This window comes from Chlamydomonas reinhardtii, chromosome 4 (genome assembly GCF_000002595.2).
Source record: "Chlamydomonas reinhardtii strain CC-503 cw92 mt+ chromosome 4, whole genome shotgun sequence".
Lineage (NCBI taxonomy): Eukaryota > Viridiplantae > Chlorophyta > Chlorophyceae > Chlamydomonadales > Chlamydomonadaceae > Chlamydomonas > Chlamydomonas reinhardtii.
This window is the reverse complement of record NC_057007.1, coordinates 225,688-244,465: the sequence shown is the minus strand read 5'-3', so window position 1 is coordinate 244,465 and position 18,778 is coordinate 225,688. Positions and strand designations below refer to the sequence as shown.

Sequence of the window (18,778 nt, the reverse complement as noted above, 5' to 3'; positions counted from 1 at the left end):
CGGCGGCGGCGATGACGACAGGTCTCTCGGGGCAGTGACATGCCTGGATTTGGTACTTCGTACCGCATTACGCAATACGCATGTACTCATGTTGCCGGCTTCCGGCGTGCCGCAATCACGGAAAGCACACAGCGCCCACACACCACTGACAGCACCTCTCTGGACTGCCCAGCCGACCCGCCGTCAGCTGCCCCGCCCCCTGAGGCTCCTCAGCTCCTGCCTTTGCCACGTGTTCTCTTGTTGCTTTGTCCTCATGCCTCATGAGCACAGCCCCCTTCCCCTCCGTCCAGAAGCCACCACACAAACGCTGCCATGGGTACCGTGCCCTCCAATCCCAGCCTCCTGCGTCGTCACTCCACGCCCGCCGCCGCCAACACCAACCGTGTCACCGCCCCCACATCCAGACGGCTCGCCACCGCCACCAGCGCCCCTTCCTCCCCCTCCCTCCTCACTGCCCCGGCTGCTTCCCCTCTCCGACCGCCGCCCACGCTAGCCGCCGCCGTTGATGCGGCCGCTGCCGCCGCCTCCGCCACCGCCACCGCCACCGCCACCGGCCCCGCCACCGCCACCGCCACCGCCACCGGCCCCGCCACCGCCACCGGCCCCGCCACCGCCACCGGCCGCAGCAGGCTCATGCCCCGCCGCTCGCCTGTGGGAGTGTGGGTGTGTGACCAGGGCAGGAGCGCGTTGAGCCGGACAGACAGTAACTACTGACGTGGATTCGCAGTTGGGCACACAACCGTTCAGGTCTTTGAGCCACAACCCGCAGCAGGCATGCGCGTGTTGCCCTCCATTGTGCTCTTTTCGCCCGGTCCATCAAGCTGATAACTGTCAGGCGCACCTTGCAGAACAACGCTGCACCGCGCCGGCCGCCACTCCAGCACCACAGCCGACGCCGTGGGACCCGCCGCCGCCGCCGCCGCCTCGTCGCCGGCATCAACCCCAGCACCCCCGCGGCTCCGCACCGCCCCCTGCCCTGGCCCATCGCACCCGACCCCGGCGGCCTCTGGTGCGCCCAGCTCCGGCCCCGTCCCGAACTCAAACCCGGTATCCTCCGGCCCGCCCAGCCGCGGCGCGACCAGCTCCGGCCCCGTCCCGAACCCGCCCAGGCCCAGCGCTATGGCAGTGGCCAATGGGTCGCCTAGCAGCATCCCCCCGACAGCAGCAGCCGGGGCAGGGGCCGGAGCAGCGGCGTCGGGGTCGTGGTTGGGGCCGGGGTGGGCCGGGTCGGGAGCCGGGGCCGGGGCCGGAGCCGGGGCGGGGTCGGGGTGGGCGGGGTCGGGGGCCGGGGGCGACTTTGCCCGCCAGTCCGCCAGGAAGGGGCGGAGCACGCCTGGGGTTGGGCGTCGGTGTGGGCGTCAGTGCCTTGGAGTGCGTGTGTGTGGATGTGACACGCACGCCCCGCGCGGCGCGGGTTGGGGACAACTATGAGAGGTGCTGGATGTCCCATACCATGGCACGGGATCGGGATCGGGTGCGCATGCGACGTGTCGATTACCAGGCCGTGACCACAGCCGCAGGGTTGCGGGGTTGTAGATACCAGCTCAAACTAAACCAAACGCAATGCAATAGAGCGAGGAGGAGAGCTGGGGGTGGCGAGTGGAGCTCAACGAGCCGCCGACGAGGTGTGTGTGCCGCGGCCAGTTGACCCACCTGCCAGGAAGCGGCCCGCTGCGGGCGCCTGCTCCACCGCCTGTGCCGCCTTGGCCCCGTCCGCCCCCGCCTCCGCCTCCGCGTCCGCCGCCGCCCCCGCCGCCCCCATCATTCGGTCCACGTCGCCCCAGGCCATGCGGTGGAGCTGACACGCCTGCCAGGTCACCAGCAGCAGCCGCGGCAGCGGCGGCTGTAGCAGCGGTGGCGGGATTTCAGCGGCAGTAGCAGAGGCAGCAGGGGCAGCAGCAGGGGCAGCAGCAGAGGCAGAAGCGGCTGTAGCAGAGGCAGCAGGGGCTGCAGCAGCACCAGAAGAGGCTGTTGACGTGGGGATGGGGTCGGAGGTGGTGGGGGGCGGCTCGCAGCGGGCGAAGGCGCACAGCACTGCGTTCACGGCCTCGGGGTCCTGTGAGCGTGATCAGACATTGTTGTTGGGCAGCGTGGTCTGTCTGGCCTGTATGGCCTGTAGAGTCTGTATGGTCTGGTGGTCTGATGGCCGAGGACATGCCGCAACCCCTGCTACACATACAGGTTCGCGGCATGGTTCCGGCCGCGTCGCTCTGGGTCTCCATGGCTCCAAATGTCAACAACGCACACCGCACTGCACCCTACCCCCCGCACCTGGTAGAAGTTGAACTCGGCCCAGCGCGTCACATTGCCGCCGCCACCTGCCTCATTGTCGCCTCCCTCACCGCCGCCTCCCTCGCCGCCGCTTCCCTCTCCCTCGCCTCCGCCCAGCACCACCAGCCCCCTCAGGCGCCGCGGCAGGTGGGGGTCCAGCGCCACTGCGGCGGCCAGGTTGGTCAGCGGGCCTGTGGGGGAGTGTGCAGGGGTGGAGGAGTGGGGGGGGTGGAGGGGGCATATAACGGACAAGGAGGGAGTGTAGGACGTGTTGGAGGTGGCGGTGGCATGTGCCGCTGCCCGCATCGCACCTGCAACCAGCTCCAACACAAGCCATGCTACCTCGCCCATTTACACGATACCTCTTCCGAGACACCCGCACCCACCCAATGCCACCACGAGCAGCTGCCCCGGCGCCTGCTGCGCCGCCGCCACCAGCGCCGCCGCCGCCATGTTTGGCCGCGCCCCCTCCACCGCCGCCTCCACCTTCTGCTTCTCCACATACGCCGCACCCTCCTCATGTGCACTAGTCACAGACGCTTGCAGCATCACACACTGCGGGGCCGGCAGCGCCGCCGCTTGTGCCAGTGCCTCCTCCGCTGCCCGCCGCCTGGGCTGCACGTGAGGTACATCTCCCAGGCCGTCCCTGCGACCAACCGCCGTTAGTAAGGGGTTGGTTAGGGGGTTGTAAATAGCAGCCCAAACTAAACTCAACCAAGCCAAGCTAGCGGGGGAGGGGGTTTGTCGGCAGGCTGGCGGAGTAAACTGAGAGGAGGCAGGAAACTAGGCAGGCAAAACGCGAGGTGGTGCGGAGCCGCAAACTTTGTTCACGCAAAGTGTGAAACACAGCTCGCAGTAAGGCGGTCAACGTTATGAATGGGATGCCCCGCGCCGCCCCATGACGCTTGTCCGCGGTCCACGCCCGGCCCGTGTGCTGTGCGGGCCGCGGGCCAGATGAAGTCCTGCTGCCCCGTAGTGTTGTCACCCGGTGCCCTCACCTGCCGTAGTAGCTCCCCAGCGGCTGCGGCGGCGCCTCCAGCGGCGCATCTGCCCCCAGCCACAGCGGCAGACCGCCCACCAGCCAGCCGCCTGTATGGCTACTGCCGCCGCCTGTGCTGCTACTGCCGCCGCCTGTATGGCTACTGCTGCTGCCACCGCCGCCCCCAGCAGCAACAGCGCTGCTGCGGGTGCTGGGTGGCGCACTGACACCGTTGGCGTCGTTGTCACAAGGTTGTTGTTGGTGGTGTTGGGGGCGGCGGTGGGCTCCGGTGGCGAGTTGCGGGTAAGCCAGGATGACACGCGCCGTGTTCACCAGCGCGTCGGTGGCGGCCTGGGGTGGGGTGGGGTGTGCTATTGTGTTGTGTGCTGCTGTGTGATGTGGTATTGTGTGGTGCGTTGTGTTGTGTTGTGTTGTGGGGTGTGGGGTGGCCATTCGGTGGGGTCGGCTTTCCGCGTGTGAAGCGGCCTCACTCAGCAGCAGCGCGGAGTGCGCTGGGCCGTGTGCGGCCACACAGGGCGTGTTGGGTATGTCTAGACACACGGGCATACAGCATATGGAGGCGGGTTGGGGAGGGGGCGGGAACCGTGGTTTGGGGGGGGCGCGCGGGAACAACGGAGTGCGCAGTCGCGGGTGCTAGAGCAGGTCCTAGAGGGTGGCGGGGATGCAACCAACTCAGCGGAACGATGCACGACGCGCTCGCGGACTTACCACATTGCCCCTGACCACCGATATTCCCTCGATGTGTATGCGTTCGGGCTTTGCGGCCGCCGCGGCAAATACCGTCCCCAGCGCGAGGGCATCGTCGACCCCAGCATCCGTGTCGAGCCAAAGCTTGAGCGCGCGCCTCTGGTTGCATGTGCTCTGGCGCTGAGTCAATGGATACATTCCAGACTTGTAATTTATCGATCGCCCGTATACTATCGCATGCCTATTCACTGTGCCCAACCGGCCGATGCCCGGAGAAGTTCGGCAAAGAAGCCACCGTGTGCGGTGCATTTACATTTATATGAACTTCCATGAATACATAATTGTTGGCCAGCGTCGCGTACAGCATCATGACATTGGGCCATGGGCACCTCAGCTGACACCACCCATCGCAGCCTCCACTTACTCCACCACCCACACCAACCGCGACTTACGCCGAGCGCAGGTGCACATGCATCGGTAATGTCATCACCCATGATCCTTCTGGCTACAGCAACAACAACAACCAACAGCGAAAACCATACTATCCAATACGGCATTCACCTTGAAATAACCGCCGCTGCGTTCAGTAGCTTGTCTGCCGACCTGTCGACCCACGCCCTGGCTCCGACCGAGCCCCGCCATGGCCCAGCGCCCCGCGTGTCAGCGATGGCGCATCACTCACAACCTCAGCTCACTTCCCCTCCTCCATCTCCTCCGCCCCCTCGCGCTTCCCCATCCCCCTCCCCTTCTCCTTGCGCCTCCCCGTTCCCCCCTCCTCTCCCGCCCCGTCCATCTCCTCATCCCCCTCATCCGTGTCCTCCTCACTGCTGCCCCGCCCGCCGCCGCCGCCGCCCTCTCCATCCTCACTGGTGATGAGCACTCGCGCCTGCCGCATTGCCGCCCCCATGTTGTAGTGCTGCTTGCGGTGCTGTTCGTGGGGAGGAGTGGGTGGGCGCGGGGTGGGGGTGAGTAGTTTGCCAGTTTATTCCAATCCCAAGCAACCCACTACCCGGGACCAGCCCGTGCAATGGAATAGGGATGCGGTGTCTAGTTGGGGGCGTGAAACATCACTTCCCAACGTCCTGTGGCTGCCCTCACACGCCCTCACGGCCTCACACGCCCTCACATACCCGCCCCGCACACGCTTCCACCCTCATCATTCCTCTTTCCTTCCCTTGTGCTCTCCCTAACAAACGCGCTAACGCGCCCATGTTCACATCCACACACACACACACACACACACATTGGTAGGTATCGGTAAGTAACTCCGTCGCGTCATTGGGCGGGCTTTCGTTTCGTTTTTTAACACACACACACACACACACACACACCTGCTCGAACTTGCGCTTAGCCTCCTCGTCGCCGTCACTGCCGCCCGTCAGCGAGCCCTGCACGCGGCGTGTATGACAGGCGCGTGTGGTTAGCAGCGGGCGGCCGTTACTGGGCGCCATCAGTGGACACGGTACTCGGCGGGCAGGATCAGCACAGACAACCATCAGCAGTGGATCCATGGGTCCACGTGATCAGTGGACGCCAGCATTGGACGTACGGATGAGCGCGAGCCCTCATCGCGACACACATGGCCATGTGTCGGAGCCGTGCTGGCTGCAACACCACAGGCGACCGGCCGGAGCGGCATAACGGCGCCGCAACAAGATAGGACGCCCTCTAACACCCACCCCGTCCACGACACCCACCCGATCGCCCACCCACCCACCCACCCACCCGCCCGCAACCGCTGTCCACCCATCCCTCCACCTCAGCACCACCCACCCCCACCACCCCGCACCACCCACCCGCCGGTCGGAGTCCGAGCTGAAGCCACTGCGCGCCTCCGCCTCCGTAGCCGCCGCCGCCGCGGCCGCACCAGCATCAGCGCCGCCCGCCCCGCCTGCCGCCGCCTCGGGCGACAAAGCCGCCGCATCAAAGTGTGCGTGGTGGTGCGGCTGCGATTGCGATTGCGAGTGGGAGGGGTCGCTCCCACTGCCGCCGCTGCCGCCGCCACCGCCGCCGCCGCCGCTATCAGCATGGTGGAGCGCGGACTTGTGCGGCACACCCCCCGTCATGGAAGTGCGCCGCGAGCCCGCACCAGTCGCATCCACCTCCATGCCTGCGGTGCCGCCGCCACCGCCGCCACCGCCTGCTGCCGCAGCCGCCACGCCGCTAGCGCTGGGCGCCGTTGCTGCCGTTGCTGTTTCTGCTGCCGCTGCTGTTTCTGCTGCTGCCGTCGTGGGCCCCGCGGCCGCCGGCCCCTGCCCCTGGTGCTGGTGGTTGTGGTGGTTGTGGTCGTGGGGGTGCGCAGCTGCGTCCAACTCCAGGGGCTGCATTCCCCCGTCCAGATCCTGCATTGTCAGACATCGTACGGCACGGCATAGTACGGCACGGCAAGGCAACGGCACGGAGGAGAGGAACATGATGGTGTCGGGACACGGAGGCCACGGTGCCGAGCCCAATGGACGATGCTGCCAGGGAAGCCACATAACACATACACAAACACATACGCGTGCACATGCAGCCACGACATGCGCTATGGCATGCATGTTCCAGCCATACCGCAGCCACTAGCGCATGCTGCAGTTGCCTGCGCGGGCTTTCCTCTGCTCCTTACAGCCTCAGAGACCTCCACCCGTGAGTCCCGCGGCCTCCAGCGCCGCCACTCGCCTGCATGTGCTCCTCGCCCAGGGGGCCATGATACGGCGTCTTGGGCTCGTCGATCTTGGTCTGCGGGGAAGAGTTCACCGGGAAGGACCCACAAGGCGCACAGGGTTTGCCGCGGGATGGCTCCAAAAGGTAAGCGCGGCGGAGGGTCCAAGGGCAAGGACGTGTGCAGCGGCAAGGCACTGCTGTTAGGCGCGGGCCACAGATACCGTGGCCCGCATGTGGCTGATGCAATGCACCAGTGCAGGGACGCGGTGCGCAGCAACGCTCTGCACTTGACTGCGGCGTCCGCTCTCCCCTCCCCCTGCTGGGACCCGTACGGACTTCCCCGCCCCGCGTCACCTTGCTGATCGTGGCCTTGATCACCTCGTTCTCAATAAGATTCTGCTCATCCCATTTGATGCCTCCGCCGGCTGGGCGCTTCTTTTGCGACCCGGATTTCCGCATTTCGGTCCCGGCAAAGTGACTTCGGTCGAATTAGGGGCCCGTGCCTAAAGTTCTACAGATTCAAAAGCACAGAATACAGGACGTATCAAGCGGGGGCTGGTTGACGCACGAATTCAAAGAGCGAACTGACGAGGCGGGTAAGCTAAACATAGCCCAGTAGCAAGGAATGATTTCGTGTGTTAAACACAGCTGCTGTAACACGACCGCATCAGATACAGGCGACACCTTAGGGCCCCTATGCTGCATCAATCAATGATCGACCTTCGCAGCTCCTGTGGTTTGTCGACCTTGCAGCTTTCGGACCTGTAAGTAATGATGCTTTACAATGGATTACTGCACTTACAGGCGCAGTAGACTAGCGCAAGCCTTCTTACAACATCTTCACTAAAGCGGAGAAGTCTTTCACGTGTCACTCGGGTAACCGTAATATGGAAGAAGCATCCTGCTCACAGGCCACGTCCGCTGCCGGCCCGGCGAGCAAGGCCTGTGATGTCCCTACGTGGCCTCTGTCCCGGCGCGCTGGAGCGCGCTCCCATGCTAGCTGGCTATCACGCGTGCCTGCAGAGGCCTGGAAGCAAGGGGTGATGGTCCTTGTCGCGACATTAGGGTGCGTTCTGGAGGCCTCCAGAATTGTATGTTTCCACACCTCGGCCCAAGCGGCCGCCGACGTCCAGACGTTCTCGATACGGACTCCGATGTTAGTTGAGACCAGGATCTATCGCTCGCGGCGCCTTTGCTTTGCGCTCCGCGCCTCTTGTCCGTGACCGCCTCTGTCTTATGTGACCCTTTTGCGGCGCTCCGCAACCGCCCTTGCAACCCCCTCCCGGTCAACTCCCCCATCCTCGTGGTCACGCAGGTACTCGCAGCATGCCAAGTCGTACTGCTCGGGGCAGTGGCACAGCCTGCCGCCGGCCTCCGCAACCCTGGCTGGCTACCCCTGCGACGGCGGGGGCGGGGAGCGCGCCCTGTACCTGCTGCGAAACATGGTGCGCGTGTGCGCGTGTGTTACATTATAAAACAACAGAGCGAAGCCCGCCCGGGCGTGTGTGCGCGTCCCCGGCACGCGACCGTTAATGTATTTGGCGCCGTCTGTCGATTTGGGCTGTCGGGCGCTGTTGGCCTTGGCTGCCTGTGGGAGGGGGAAGATGGGGCGACTTTTGGGTGTGTATGTGCCTCTGACCTGCGCGCCTGTCTTGCCGTTATGACGTTTGTCGCTGTCACCACTCGCCCACTCGCCCACGCCCACACCGCCCCCAAGATTGTCTACCGTCTACCACTTCCTTAACCAACCATGAATGTAACCCCCACGCCCCCACACCCCCACCCCTGCAGGCTGGTGCCTGGTCCGACCTGCTGCGCCTGGCGCCGCCCGACCGCTGGGCCGCGGTGCAGGTGGCGCTGATGGCGCTGCGGCTGGCGGCGGCGCTGGCGCTGCCGCGGCGGGCCTACAGCCGACTGGTGGTGCCGCTGGCCAGCCAGGTGGGGAGGCAGGGAGGGAGGGAGGGAGGGAGAAATGGCCGTTCATGTGGAGGACGGAGTGATTTAATTTCAAGCTTGAAGTGCCGACGTTCAGGGGGGGGGCAGCGGGGGTTGGAGACCCTCACGGGGAGGAGGGCTGTGCTGACCGGGCCAGGCCGCGGGCCATTTGGGTTTGTGAGTAGCCATTACTTCGGACTATCAACACTCATCAGCTCAAGGATATCCGCAGTACCAGTCCCGCAAGCACCACCATACACACATACCGTACACACACTATCGCACACAAATATCACACAAATATACACACACAATCCTGTTTTTTGTGCTCTTTAAGATTGCACACTCACTCTCTTCCGCCTGCACCCGCACACGCGCACAGGTGCACCGGCTGGTCCCGCTGGTCTACCTCGCGGCCCTGGCGCTCACAGCCGCCCGGGCCCAGGCCGGTGCCGCTGGCGGCGGCGGTAGCGGCGGCAACAGCAGTAGTACCCCGCTGCTGCTGACCGGCGCGGGGCAGTGGTACCTCTGCTCCTTCCCGCTGCTGGACCTGCTCACGAACCTGCTGAACCCGGTGGGTGGGGGCCGGGGTGGGCGGGTTATTAGTACCAGCCCAAACTAAACCAAACCGAGCTAAAACGAGCGTAACACAGGCAGAGGCGTTAGTTGCGGGGTGGGCGTTGGGTGTGGCGGGCTGTGCTACGCCCGTGGCTTGACGCGGCTCCCATGGTGTGCTGGGACTCTCTCGGCCTTGCTCAGCTGCACAGGGGCAGGCGGGCCGTGCGGCCGAGGGCACGGGCTCGCACGGGTGGCGGCGCGGCGCCCGTGCGGCCTGCCGCCTGCAGGGCTGATCTTCTGGGCGGCTGGGGCTTTCTTGGGGCCGATCCTTGTGCCACTGCCACCGCTCCCTCACCACGTCCACTGCCACTGGTCCCCCACGCCCCACACGCCCCACACGCCCCCGGTAACAACGCGTCTACTATGCTCCTGTACCTGCCTACGCCTTCACTTCTTAATTAATCATGGATGTAACCCCCACGCCCCCTACAGGTGTACCTGGAGGTGGAGTGTGCGTACGCCGCCCTGGCCGCCGCCGCCCTGGTGACGTGGTGGGCCAGCAGCGCACCCGCGTCAGCGGCAGCAGCAGCAGCGGCAGCAGCAACGGACAGCAGTAGCAGCAGTAGCACTGGCGGCTTCAGCTACAGCCTGGGCTGGCTGCTGCTACGGCTGGTGGGTGTGGCGGGCTGTCTGGCGGCCACGGCGGCGCTGGAGGTGTATCGTGGGCACCCCGCGCGGCGGCAGGCGGCGGAGGCGGAGGCGGCGGAGGCGGCACACGTGGCGGAGGCGAACATGCCGGAGGCGGAGCGCCGGGGGTTGAGGGCTGGTGGCAGCGCCGGTGGTCCTGCTGCTGGTGGCGATGAGGGCGTGAAGGATGGGGCGATGCCGGGGTCCGTGGCGGCGCGGTGGGGGCTGTCGCTGCGGCGGCGGCGGCCCCACGGGCTGCCGGCTCAGCGGGAGGTGGAGTGTGCTGGAGAGCGCTCAGCTGCGGCGGCCGGTGCCGGCGCCGGTTTGGGTGCTGGCGCCGGTGCGGGCTTGCGGGCTGAGGGCGCGGCGGTAGCCACAGGACCCAATCCCCTGGGAGGGAGCGGTGTGCCGGCGGCAGGCGGTATGTCGGAGATAGAGGCAGACGTGTCGGGTCCGGCACAGCGGCCGCGATCCCCGCACCAAGCCATGCCTGCGCCCTCCGGCGCCGCCCCTGTGTCCTCCGGCACCGCGTCGCCTTACGGCGGCTCCCCCGTCTCCTCTTCCAGCGCCTCCACCGCACTGACCCTCCTCCTGGCGGCCCGGCCCCCTTCCGGCCTTGTTTCGCCCCTGGCACCCCACCACCCGCACCACCACCAGCACCAGCAGCAGCAGCAGCCCCAGCCGCCGCCGGTCGGCGGCGCCGCTGGCCTGGCGGCTGCGGCTGCGGCGGCGGCGGGCGGCAACTCGGACTGGGGCTCTGCGCCCAGCTCTGCGGCGGCTACCGACACCGCGCCGCACCTCCAGCCCCACCCCACCTCCTCTGAGTCGGCGACGCCGCTACACGCTACGGCTGACCCAAATGAAGCAGGCCCGGCAGCTGCTCCCGCCGCCGCTGTGGCGCACGCCACCGCGGCGCGCGCTTCTGGTTCGACTGCGGCGATGGAAATGGTGGACGCGCACACGGAGCACGAACAGGCGCGGGCGGCGCCGCTGGGGACACCGCCGCTGCCCCTGCCCCGAGGCCCGCCGGCAGCCGCCGCGGGGGCACCGGCCAGCCGCCACAACACCACAGCGGCCACCGCCGCCGTGGCGGCAGCCGCAGCCGCGGCGGCAGCGGCAGTGGCGGGCGCGGACGGCGCCGCGCTGCCGTACCCGCCGCCGTACCCGCCGCCGTACCCGCCGCCGTACCAAAACCACGCACTGGCGGCGGTGGTACGGCAGCAGCGGCGGCCCGCCCGCCCACAGCCGGTGTACGTGCCGCGTGTACGGCTGGTCACGACGCACATCAAGATCCAGGGTGCCGACCCAGGACAGCTGGGACCCGGGTACGAATCGCGGCTGGAGGGCGTGACGGCGGCGGCGGGGCGGCGGCTGGTGGGCGTGTACGTGCGCGCCGGCTGCATCGAGCTGGTGCTGGATGCGGCGGAGTGGGGCGGCGACGAGGGAGACGGCGGCGGCGGAGGCGGCGGCGGGGTTGGTGGTGGGCTGCAGCTAGGCGGCGGACAGGTGGGGTTGGGGGGCATGGGCATAGGGTTGCTGCTGCCGGCGGCGGTGCCGCCGCCGGCGGCGGCGGCGGGATGGCCGGGGGCCGCGGTTGGCGGCGGCGAGGGTGTGGGCGTCGCGGCGGCTGACGCGATGCCGGCTGGCGGCGCCGGCGGCGGCGCTTCCGACTCGGGCGGTTGGGAGAGCGAGAGCGTCGGCGGCGGGCGCGCCAGCAGCGGTTGGAACAGCGACCAGCTGTGCATGGCGCAGCCCCTCCCGCAGGAGGTGGGGCTGGGCGGCTCAGACGAGGCGGCGGCGGCGGCGGGGCCAGGCGCGGGCGCGGGTGCGGGCACACCAACGCTGGCGCCACAGCAGCAGCAGCAGCAGCAGCAGCAGCAGCAGCAGCAGACATCGGGTGTGATGGCGGCGGAGTGGGCCGCGGTGATGGCGGCGCTGCCGGCGGACCCCGCATTTCCCGGGGGCGCGGACCCCGGCAGTGCCGCTGACCCGCCCGCTGGCGGCGCCGAGTGCGTGATGCTACAGCTGCAGCAGGCCGCCGCCGCCGCCGCCGCCCGGCAGCAGCGGCGTCACGTCCGGCTACAGCCGAACATGCGCTCCGCCGCCGCCGCCGCCGCTCCGGCCTGGGGCGCTGAGTCGCGCAGCAGTAGCCGCGAGTTGGAGCTGGGCTCGGCCGCAGCAGGGCGGCCGCCGCCGCCGCCGCCATCTTCCCAGCGAGCGGCCTGGAACCCGGCGCCGGTCGCCACCGCTGCCGCCGCAGCCACGCTGGCGGCGGGCACGGCGGCGGCGGCCTCTTCGGATCTGGATCTGGGGGCGGTCATCCGGGCCCTGGCGCTGACGCGGCATGACGGGGCCAGTGACGTCGTGACGGTCGGCGGCGGCGGCGTTGGCAGCGGCGGCCGAGGCGGCCGAGGCGGCGGCGGCGGTGGTTGGGCGGACAACGACGTGCTGTCGGAACTGGATCTGGATTTCAATCAGGATGGTATGGATTACGCGTTGATTAGCTCGACAGCGGGCGGCGGCGCCGCCGCCGCATTTTCTCCGCACTTTGTGGGTGCCGTGGGCGCCGCCGCCGCCGCCGCCGCCGCGGCCGCCGCCATGGCCACTGGCGGTAGTGACCAGACCGCGGGCCGGCTGCACAGCTCTGGCTCGACACGACTCAGCGGCAGCAGCAAGGAGGCCCCGGGGAACGCAGGCAGCGGCGGCGGCCTGCCGCAGGCCACCGGCGGCGGCGCCGGCCGCCACAGCCTCCTGCACTCCACCGTGTCTAGCGGATCCAACGCCATCGGCGCCGCCGCCGCTCCGACAGCCGGCGGCGGCGGCGGCCTGCTACAGCCGCCGCACTCGCCGCCAGCCATCAGCCGTCAGGTGCTACTGCTGGGGGCGCCGCTACAGCCAGGCGCGCCGGGAATCGTCGCCGTCAGCCCGCGGGTGGTGGCGGCGCGGCCGCAGTCGCAGCCGCCGCAACCCCTGGTATTCACGGTGCTGGTGCGTCGCATGCACGCCGCGGCGGCGGGAACGGCGACGGCTGTTGCTGCCGCCACGCGTGACCAGACGCCCGGCGCCGCGATCGGGGAGGTGGTGGCGGCGGATCGGGAGGTGGTGGCGGCGGCCGCCGCGGCGCCTCTGGAGCTGACGGTGCGATCACGCGGCACCTACCTGCCCATCCGGGTGTCGCGCTGCACGCCTGCCGCCGCCGCCGCCGCGCCGGGGGCTGGCGGCGCGCCGCCGCCACCACTGGCGGCACCGGCTGGAAACGGCGGCGGCGGCCGGCCGCCGGGCCCCGAGACGGCCTCCAGCATGAGCGGCCTGAGCGGCATCAGCGGCCTCACGGGCTTCCTGCAGGCGGGTGCCGCCAACGCGGCGGCAGCCGCCGCCGCCGCCGCCGCCGCCGCAGGCGCCACTGGCGGCGGGGGCGACGCCGCCCTCGGGGCGCGGCTGGGCCATGCCGGCTTCGTGGGCGGCGGCGGCGGCAGCAGCGGCAGCCCCGGCAGCAACGACGTACGGGCACAGGAAGACGACCGGACGCCGACGGCGGCGGGCCGTGGCCGGGACAGCAGGCGGCCTGCCGTCGCACGCATGGGCTCGGGCCTGGGCTTGGCATCGCAGCCGCCGCCGCCGGCGCCACTAAGCCGCTTGGTGTCTGGAGCCAGCAATGCGCTCGGGACCTCTTCGAGCCACTCGCAGTCAATGAGCTCCCGCTCAGGTGCCGGCGGCGGCGGCGGCGGCGGCAGTGGGCCAGACAGCGCGACGGACGCGGCGGCGCCGCCGCGCGTGCGGCGGTTGGCGGCGGACGAGCTGGTTGACGCTGAGTACGACTTGGCAGATCTGGCGGTTGGTGGCGCCGTCGGCGGCGCGGCGGCTGGCGGTTGGTGGGGTCTGCCGTACCCGTACGGCGGGGCGGCCAGTGCGTACGACAGCGCCACAACCTGGTACGAGACGTACACGCTGGAGCTGGCGGAGCCGCCGCAGGTGTGATCGACAAGTGGCGGCGGGGGGGTCACCTGGCGGTTACCTGGCTGGTTGCTTGTTTAATGGGTTGGTCGGTTGGTTGCTTGGAGGTGGGATGTGCCTGCCCCCTGCCACTTCTTAATTATTAAATGTAACCCCCCGACCCGCCCCCTGCCTGCTGACCTCCTGACCCGGGCGGGCTGCCTGCAGGAGCCGGGGCTGCTACTGCTGGACCTGCGCGCAGTGGATGCAACAGCAGGCGCTACAGCCACCACCGCCGCCACCGGCACTGAGCTGGCGGCCGCAGGGGCCCACACAGGGGCGGGTGCCGGGGCCGGCGCTGGTGCCGGCGCTGGGGGTCCGACCGCCCCCGCTGCGCCTCGCGCGGTGCCGCTGGTGGTTGTGTCGAGCGCGGCCGTGGCGGCCGAGCTGCAGGTGGGGGACGCGGCGGTTGGGGCAGGCGGTCTCTCGCCGGCCTTCCATTGTTTCCCTGCCGCTGAATTATTCAACCTTCCTCTTCCTCAAACCCCGACCCCATCACCGTCTACAATTGCCTTAGCTCGTCATGGACGTAACCCCATCCCACCCCTCACGGCGCGTGTTCCCGCTGTACCCATGGACGTCGGCACTTCCATGTCTGAAACACACCATTCGCATGAATGGCTAACCCAACCCTCCCACCCCTTGGGTGACGATTGCTGTTCCCCCAAGATGGTCTACCGTCTGCCACTTCCTTAACTATTCATGAGTGTAACCCAACCCTAACCCAACCCCCTCCCCAGGACGCGGCGGAGTTCTGGGAGGGCTCTCCCGGCCAGCTGGACGACCTGCTGCTGGACCTGGGCACCTGGGCACACCACTCCGCAGCAGCCACCGCGGCAGCAGCAGCAGCAGCAGCAGCAGCTACTGCCAACGCGGCTGCAGCAGCGGCTACTGCTGCAACAGCAATGGCGGCAGCCGGCGGAGCCGGCGCAGCCGGCGGCGCAGTCGCCGCGCCGCTGGGGCTTGTTGTGCCCCCTGGCCCCACGGGTGCCGCCGTTGCCGCGGCTGGCGGTGCCGGTGGCGCGGGTGGGACAGCGGCGGGTGGTGCTGCTGGCGGCGGCGGCGTCGGTGCCCTGGCGCTGGACGGGCGGCTGTCGTTCCTGGGGGCGCACCTGGCGGACTACGCGGCGGCGTGCGGCTGGGAGGTCACGTGCGCGGCGCTGAGGGTGAGAGGGTGCGGGAGAGGGGGAGGGCGCGGGCAGGAAGAGGCGGAACGGTTGCGGGTGCGGGTGCGGGTGGCCGAGTGTTGCAGAGCAAAGCGTGGGAGAGGGATGGGCAGGGTAGGCGGAAAGGGCTGGCCGGCACGGGCAGGAAGGGTGTGTGCATGTGGGCGGTGCGCCAGGTCAGGCTTGTGTCCCGTACAGTCGTGCCTGACAGTCGTGCCGTGCAGTCAGGCGTGTGTACAGTCGTGCCGTATCGGTGCGCCGCCACCCTATGTCACTGTGTGTCCTGCATGCAACGCCGCCACACAGGCCGAGTTGGCGCTCCTGAACACCAGCCTAGCAGCAGCAGCAGCAGTAGCAGCAGCCGGCAGTGGCGGCGGCGGCGGCATTGCGGCTGCTGGCGCTGCTACTGGCGCCAGCGCCGGCACCGGCACCGGCACCGGCATTCCGGGTGTCTTGGCGGCGCCAGCGGGCGACGGCGCCGCAGTGGCTCTGCTTCCGGCGCAACACCCGCTGGCGGCGCCACCCCCAGCCACTACAACAGCACCCCACGCGCCCGCCGCCGGCCCTCTACAGCGGCAGCGATCCCTTGCCCCGGCCTCGCAAGGCCCTGGCGGCGGTGGCGGCGGCGCCGCCGCGGTGCTCGACCACGGCGTGGCGACGGCGGCAGTTGACAGTGTGGCGGAGGTGGAGGACGTGGCGGAGGCGGTGGTGGCGGCGGTAAAGGCGCGGCGGGCGGCGGAGGCGGAGGCGGAGGCGGAGGCGGCCGAGTACCGCGCCTTCCTGGCGGGCTGGCGGGCGATGCATCTGTGGGTGATGTGAGTACGCTGTACAACAGCGCCGTACGATGCCGTACCGTACAGTGTGCCGGAAAGTGCCCTACAGTGCCGTACGATGCCGGACAGTGCCGAGGGGCGAAGCGCCGTGTGCCGTGTGACACGTGGCAACGTGCCGTGCTGGAGTTACCCACGCCGGGTGCAGCTTGGCTCAGCAGGCCCCCCAGGGACCATTGTCGCGTGCCACTCCGTTGTCAAGCATCGCCCACGCTCTCCTCCTCGCTCTATTGCATTGGGTTTGGTTTAGTGTGGGCTGGTATCTACAACCCCCCTCTTCGTCTACCAGGCCCTGCAAGCCCACGACCACCCCACAACTGCCTCCCGCCCGCCCTCCCATGCTGCTGCCTGCCTTTCCTCCCCCCACCAGCAACACCACGCCTGCTGTCTACTTCGCTACACTTCTTTGAACCAATCCTGGCAACCCCCCTGCCCCCCTGCAGCCAATCTCTGGACTGCGTGAGTTTCTTCGCGCTGGTCTACCGCGCCACCACCGACCCCACCCCGGGGCCGGGTCGCGGACTGCTCACTCCCACAAACGCCATCACGCTGCTGGCCTGCTCCATTGGTAAGGGGAGGGTGGGGGCACGGCGAGGGCACGGGGCTGCATTTTCAAGCCTGCGCAAAGGACAGCGGGCGTAGCCGTCCATGCAAGACGCGAGAGATATATGAATATATATAGATATATTGGCCCCCGGCAGTAGCAGTAGCAATTCCGTTGTTGGGGTTCACACACTTGGGGTTCACACATGTGGGGTTCACACACGTGGGGCTCACACCCCGCCACGGATACGGATTGCGCTCCGCTCATCCGCTCTCACACACAACCCGCCCCCCCCAAAAAAACCCTTCCCGCCCCCCCCCCCCCAATACACACCATCCCATGGATGGCTACCCCCCCCCCCCACCCAGGCCTGGTGTGCACCTGCGCGCGTGCGGTGCTGCCCTACGAGCGCTGGCTGTGGCTGGCGGAGGTGACCAAGGTGCGCGGCAGGGGCTGCGGGCACCCGGCCGGATGACCTGTCCTCGCCCGCTCACCTCCATTCGCCGGGCTGCGCTCGGACGGCCACTGCTGCGTCCGCCCCTTGCCGTCTATGCTGCTGCTCCCCTCCCCATTCTGCACTTGCGACTGAGCGCTCCGCCGCGCCCGCTGCTGCTCCCGCGCTGCCGCCTGCCTTGCCGCCTGCAGCTCCCGCGCCATGCCTGCTACGGCGCCACCAAGGCATGCATTGGCTTTGGCTTCGCGGCGGCGCCCCCCGGCATAGCGACCTACGAGCTGGGCGCGCCGTTGTGGATATTCGAGGGGCTCATCATTCCCGCCTCATGCCTGGTGCGCGGCTGGGGGGGAGGAGGGAGGAGGGAGGCACTGGCGGGCTCCAGCTGCAGCCTGGACCTGGGCCTGACATGGAGCCTTTCCTAATCCACACGCGAACGCATGTTTGCACGGATACCCAGTCCGGCTTGTTTCCTGCCTTGTGCGCGTCACCACATGCACGGATCGCTGTTGGATTGCGCATTCGCGTGTTCACAGCATCGACCCTTTCCCCTAATGCTTTTCTGACAACAAGTCAACAACACATACACACACGCACGCACGCGCCCCCCATACCCCTTACCCCTGTTCCCCAAGATTGTCTAACGTATCCTCTACCGCTTTATCAACCATGAATGTCACCCGCACAGATGTCGCCGCTGGCCACGATGCTGGTGGGCTTCGCCAAGGCGCCCGCCTATCTGACCATGTGGCACCGGCTGTCCTCGGAGGCGGCTGCAGCAGCGGCGGCGGCGGCAGCGGCAGCAGAGGGAGGGGCAGCGGCTGAGGCGGAGGCGGTCGTGCCGCCGTTCTGGTCACAGCCGCCGGCGCTGCTGCTGAAGGTGCGTGTGCGGCATGCGCATGCCTGTTGCAGCTGTTGCTGCTGTGTCTGCTGCAGCCCCTGCTGGTGTCACTCCCTGACACGCAATTACTTAGCTCTGCCCACCCGCGCGCTCTCCCACGGTGGCATGGCCGGCCGCGCTGGGTTTCGGCAAGCGCTGTCCCCTCGTTAACTCGCCCTTCCACACATACCACCAACCACCCGACCCATGAAGCAACCAACCAACCACCTAACTCGCGCCCGCCTTCCTTCCTGCTTGTGGCTTCCTTCGATCCTTGACGTCCCACGCGGCTGGGCCTGTGCTTCTCTCCCCCTCTGCAGCGGCTGCTGCGGCTGGTGGCGCTGGTGATGCTGGGCGTGGCGGTGTCGGCGGCCTGCAACGCCAACATCGCCGCCTCCTTTAGGCGCAACCAGCAGCGCAGGCGGCAGCAGCGGCTGCAGCAGCAGCAGCAGCAGCAGCAGCTGACGCAGCAGCAGGATTCGGTGCAGCTGAGGGAGCAGCGGGAGCGGCAGCTGCGCGGCCCTGGACGGGTCGGCGCGGGCGGTGTGGTGGGTGCGGGTGGTGTGTCGGAGAGCTGGGAGGACAAGAAGGTGAGGTAGGGCCGTAGGGGCAGTCTCAGCGGCGGCAGTGTGCCAGTTTAGGTGTGGCAGTACGGCTTAGTTAGGGTGGGCACTCGGGCAGGCGGATTTGTAGCGAGGTGTGGCGGAGTGGTGCTGCGATCCGCACCATGACGGCTGCAGATGGAACACTGACAAGTCATCGAGCATAACACGTTGCGGGCCTTCCCGCGATCATGCAGTTCTTGGAAGCGCGTGGTGGCAGCACTTGAAGCATCGTAACAGGAGATTTGATTGAGAGTGGAAGTGCCTTTCAGTGCAGGACGGTCGCGTCAAGCAAGGCTGCCGCCTTCGTGTCAGACTGTTTGGCATTCCGCCTGAGAGCTCCATCGTCTTACGACCTGATCGTAAGCAATCCCGGTTACGAGCTCTGCTCACGCATCGCGCTCGATCCATGGCACGCGTGGGTTTGAACCCTGTAATTCACAGGAGCGTGCCACTATGAGTCGCCCCACCTCCGATAGTCCCGTATGGATCCAACAGGGACAAGGGGGGGGGGGCGTCCATCTCAAA

General features: G+C 68.3%; 3 protein-coding genes across 3 annotated transcripts; 1 reads left to right on the top strand and 2 right to left on the bottom strand.

The window, feature by feature from the left end:
• Positions 1-43: 43 nt before the first annotated feature.
• On the bottom strand, positions 44-4,195 carry CHLRE_04g217500v5 (uncharacterized protein). The gene is made up of 7 exons (XM_043061731.1): positions 3,980-4,195; positions 3,270-3,601; positions 2,658-2,917; positions 2,272-2,462; positions 1,654-2,056; positions 842-1,333; positions 44-649 (listed from the first exon to the last, which is right to left on the bottom strand). The coding sequence occupies exons 1-7, from the start codon at positions 4,154-4,156 to the stop codon at positions 351-353; spliced, it is 2,154 nt and encodes a 717-aa protein (XP_042924989.1). The 5' UTR covers positions 4,157-4,195; the 3' UTR covers positions 44-350.
• Positions 4,196-4,255: 60 nt separating this feature from the next.
• On the bottom strand, positions 4,256-7,205 carry CHLRE_04g217450v5 (uncharacterized protein). The gene is made up of 5 exons (XM_043061730.1): positions 6,959-7,205; positions 6,620-6,679; positions 5,755-6,300; positions 5,290-5,346; positions 4,256-4,886 (listed from the first exon to the last, which is right to left on the bottom strand). Exons 1-5 carry the CDS (start codon positions 7,061-7,063, stop codon positions 4,650-4,652), a joined length of 1,005 nt encoding a protein of 334 aa, XP_042924988.1. The 5' UTR covers positions 7,064-7,205; the 3' UTR covers positions 4,256-4,649.
• Positions 7,206-7,315: 110 nt separating this feature from the next.
• CHLRE_04g217400v5 (uncharacterized protein) lies at positions 7,316-18,731 on the top strand. Its single transcript, XM_043061729.1, has 13 exons — positions 7,316-7,670; positions 7,920-8,049; positions 8,396-8,542; positions 8,922-9,113; positions 9,590-13,756; positions 13,946-14,170; positions 14,518-14,943; positions 15,250-15,758; positions 16,217-16,341; positions 16,686-16,756; positions 16,963-17,103; positions 17,457-17,648; positions 17,969-18,731. Exons 1-13 carry the CDS (start codon positions 7,492-7,494, stop codon positions 18,245-18,247), a joined length of 6,783 nt encoding a protein of 2,260 aa, XP_042924987.1. The 5' UTR covers positions 7,316-7,491; the 3' UTR covers positions 18,248-18,731.
• The last annotated feature ends 47 nt before the right edge of the window (positions 18,732-18,778 follow it).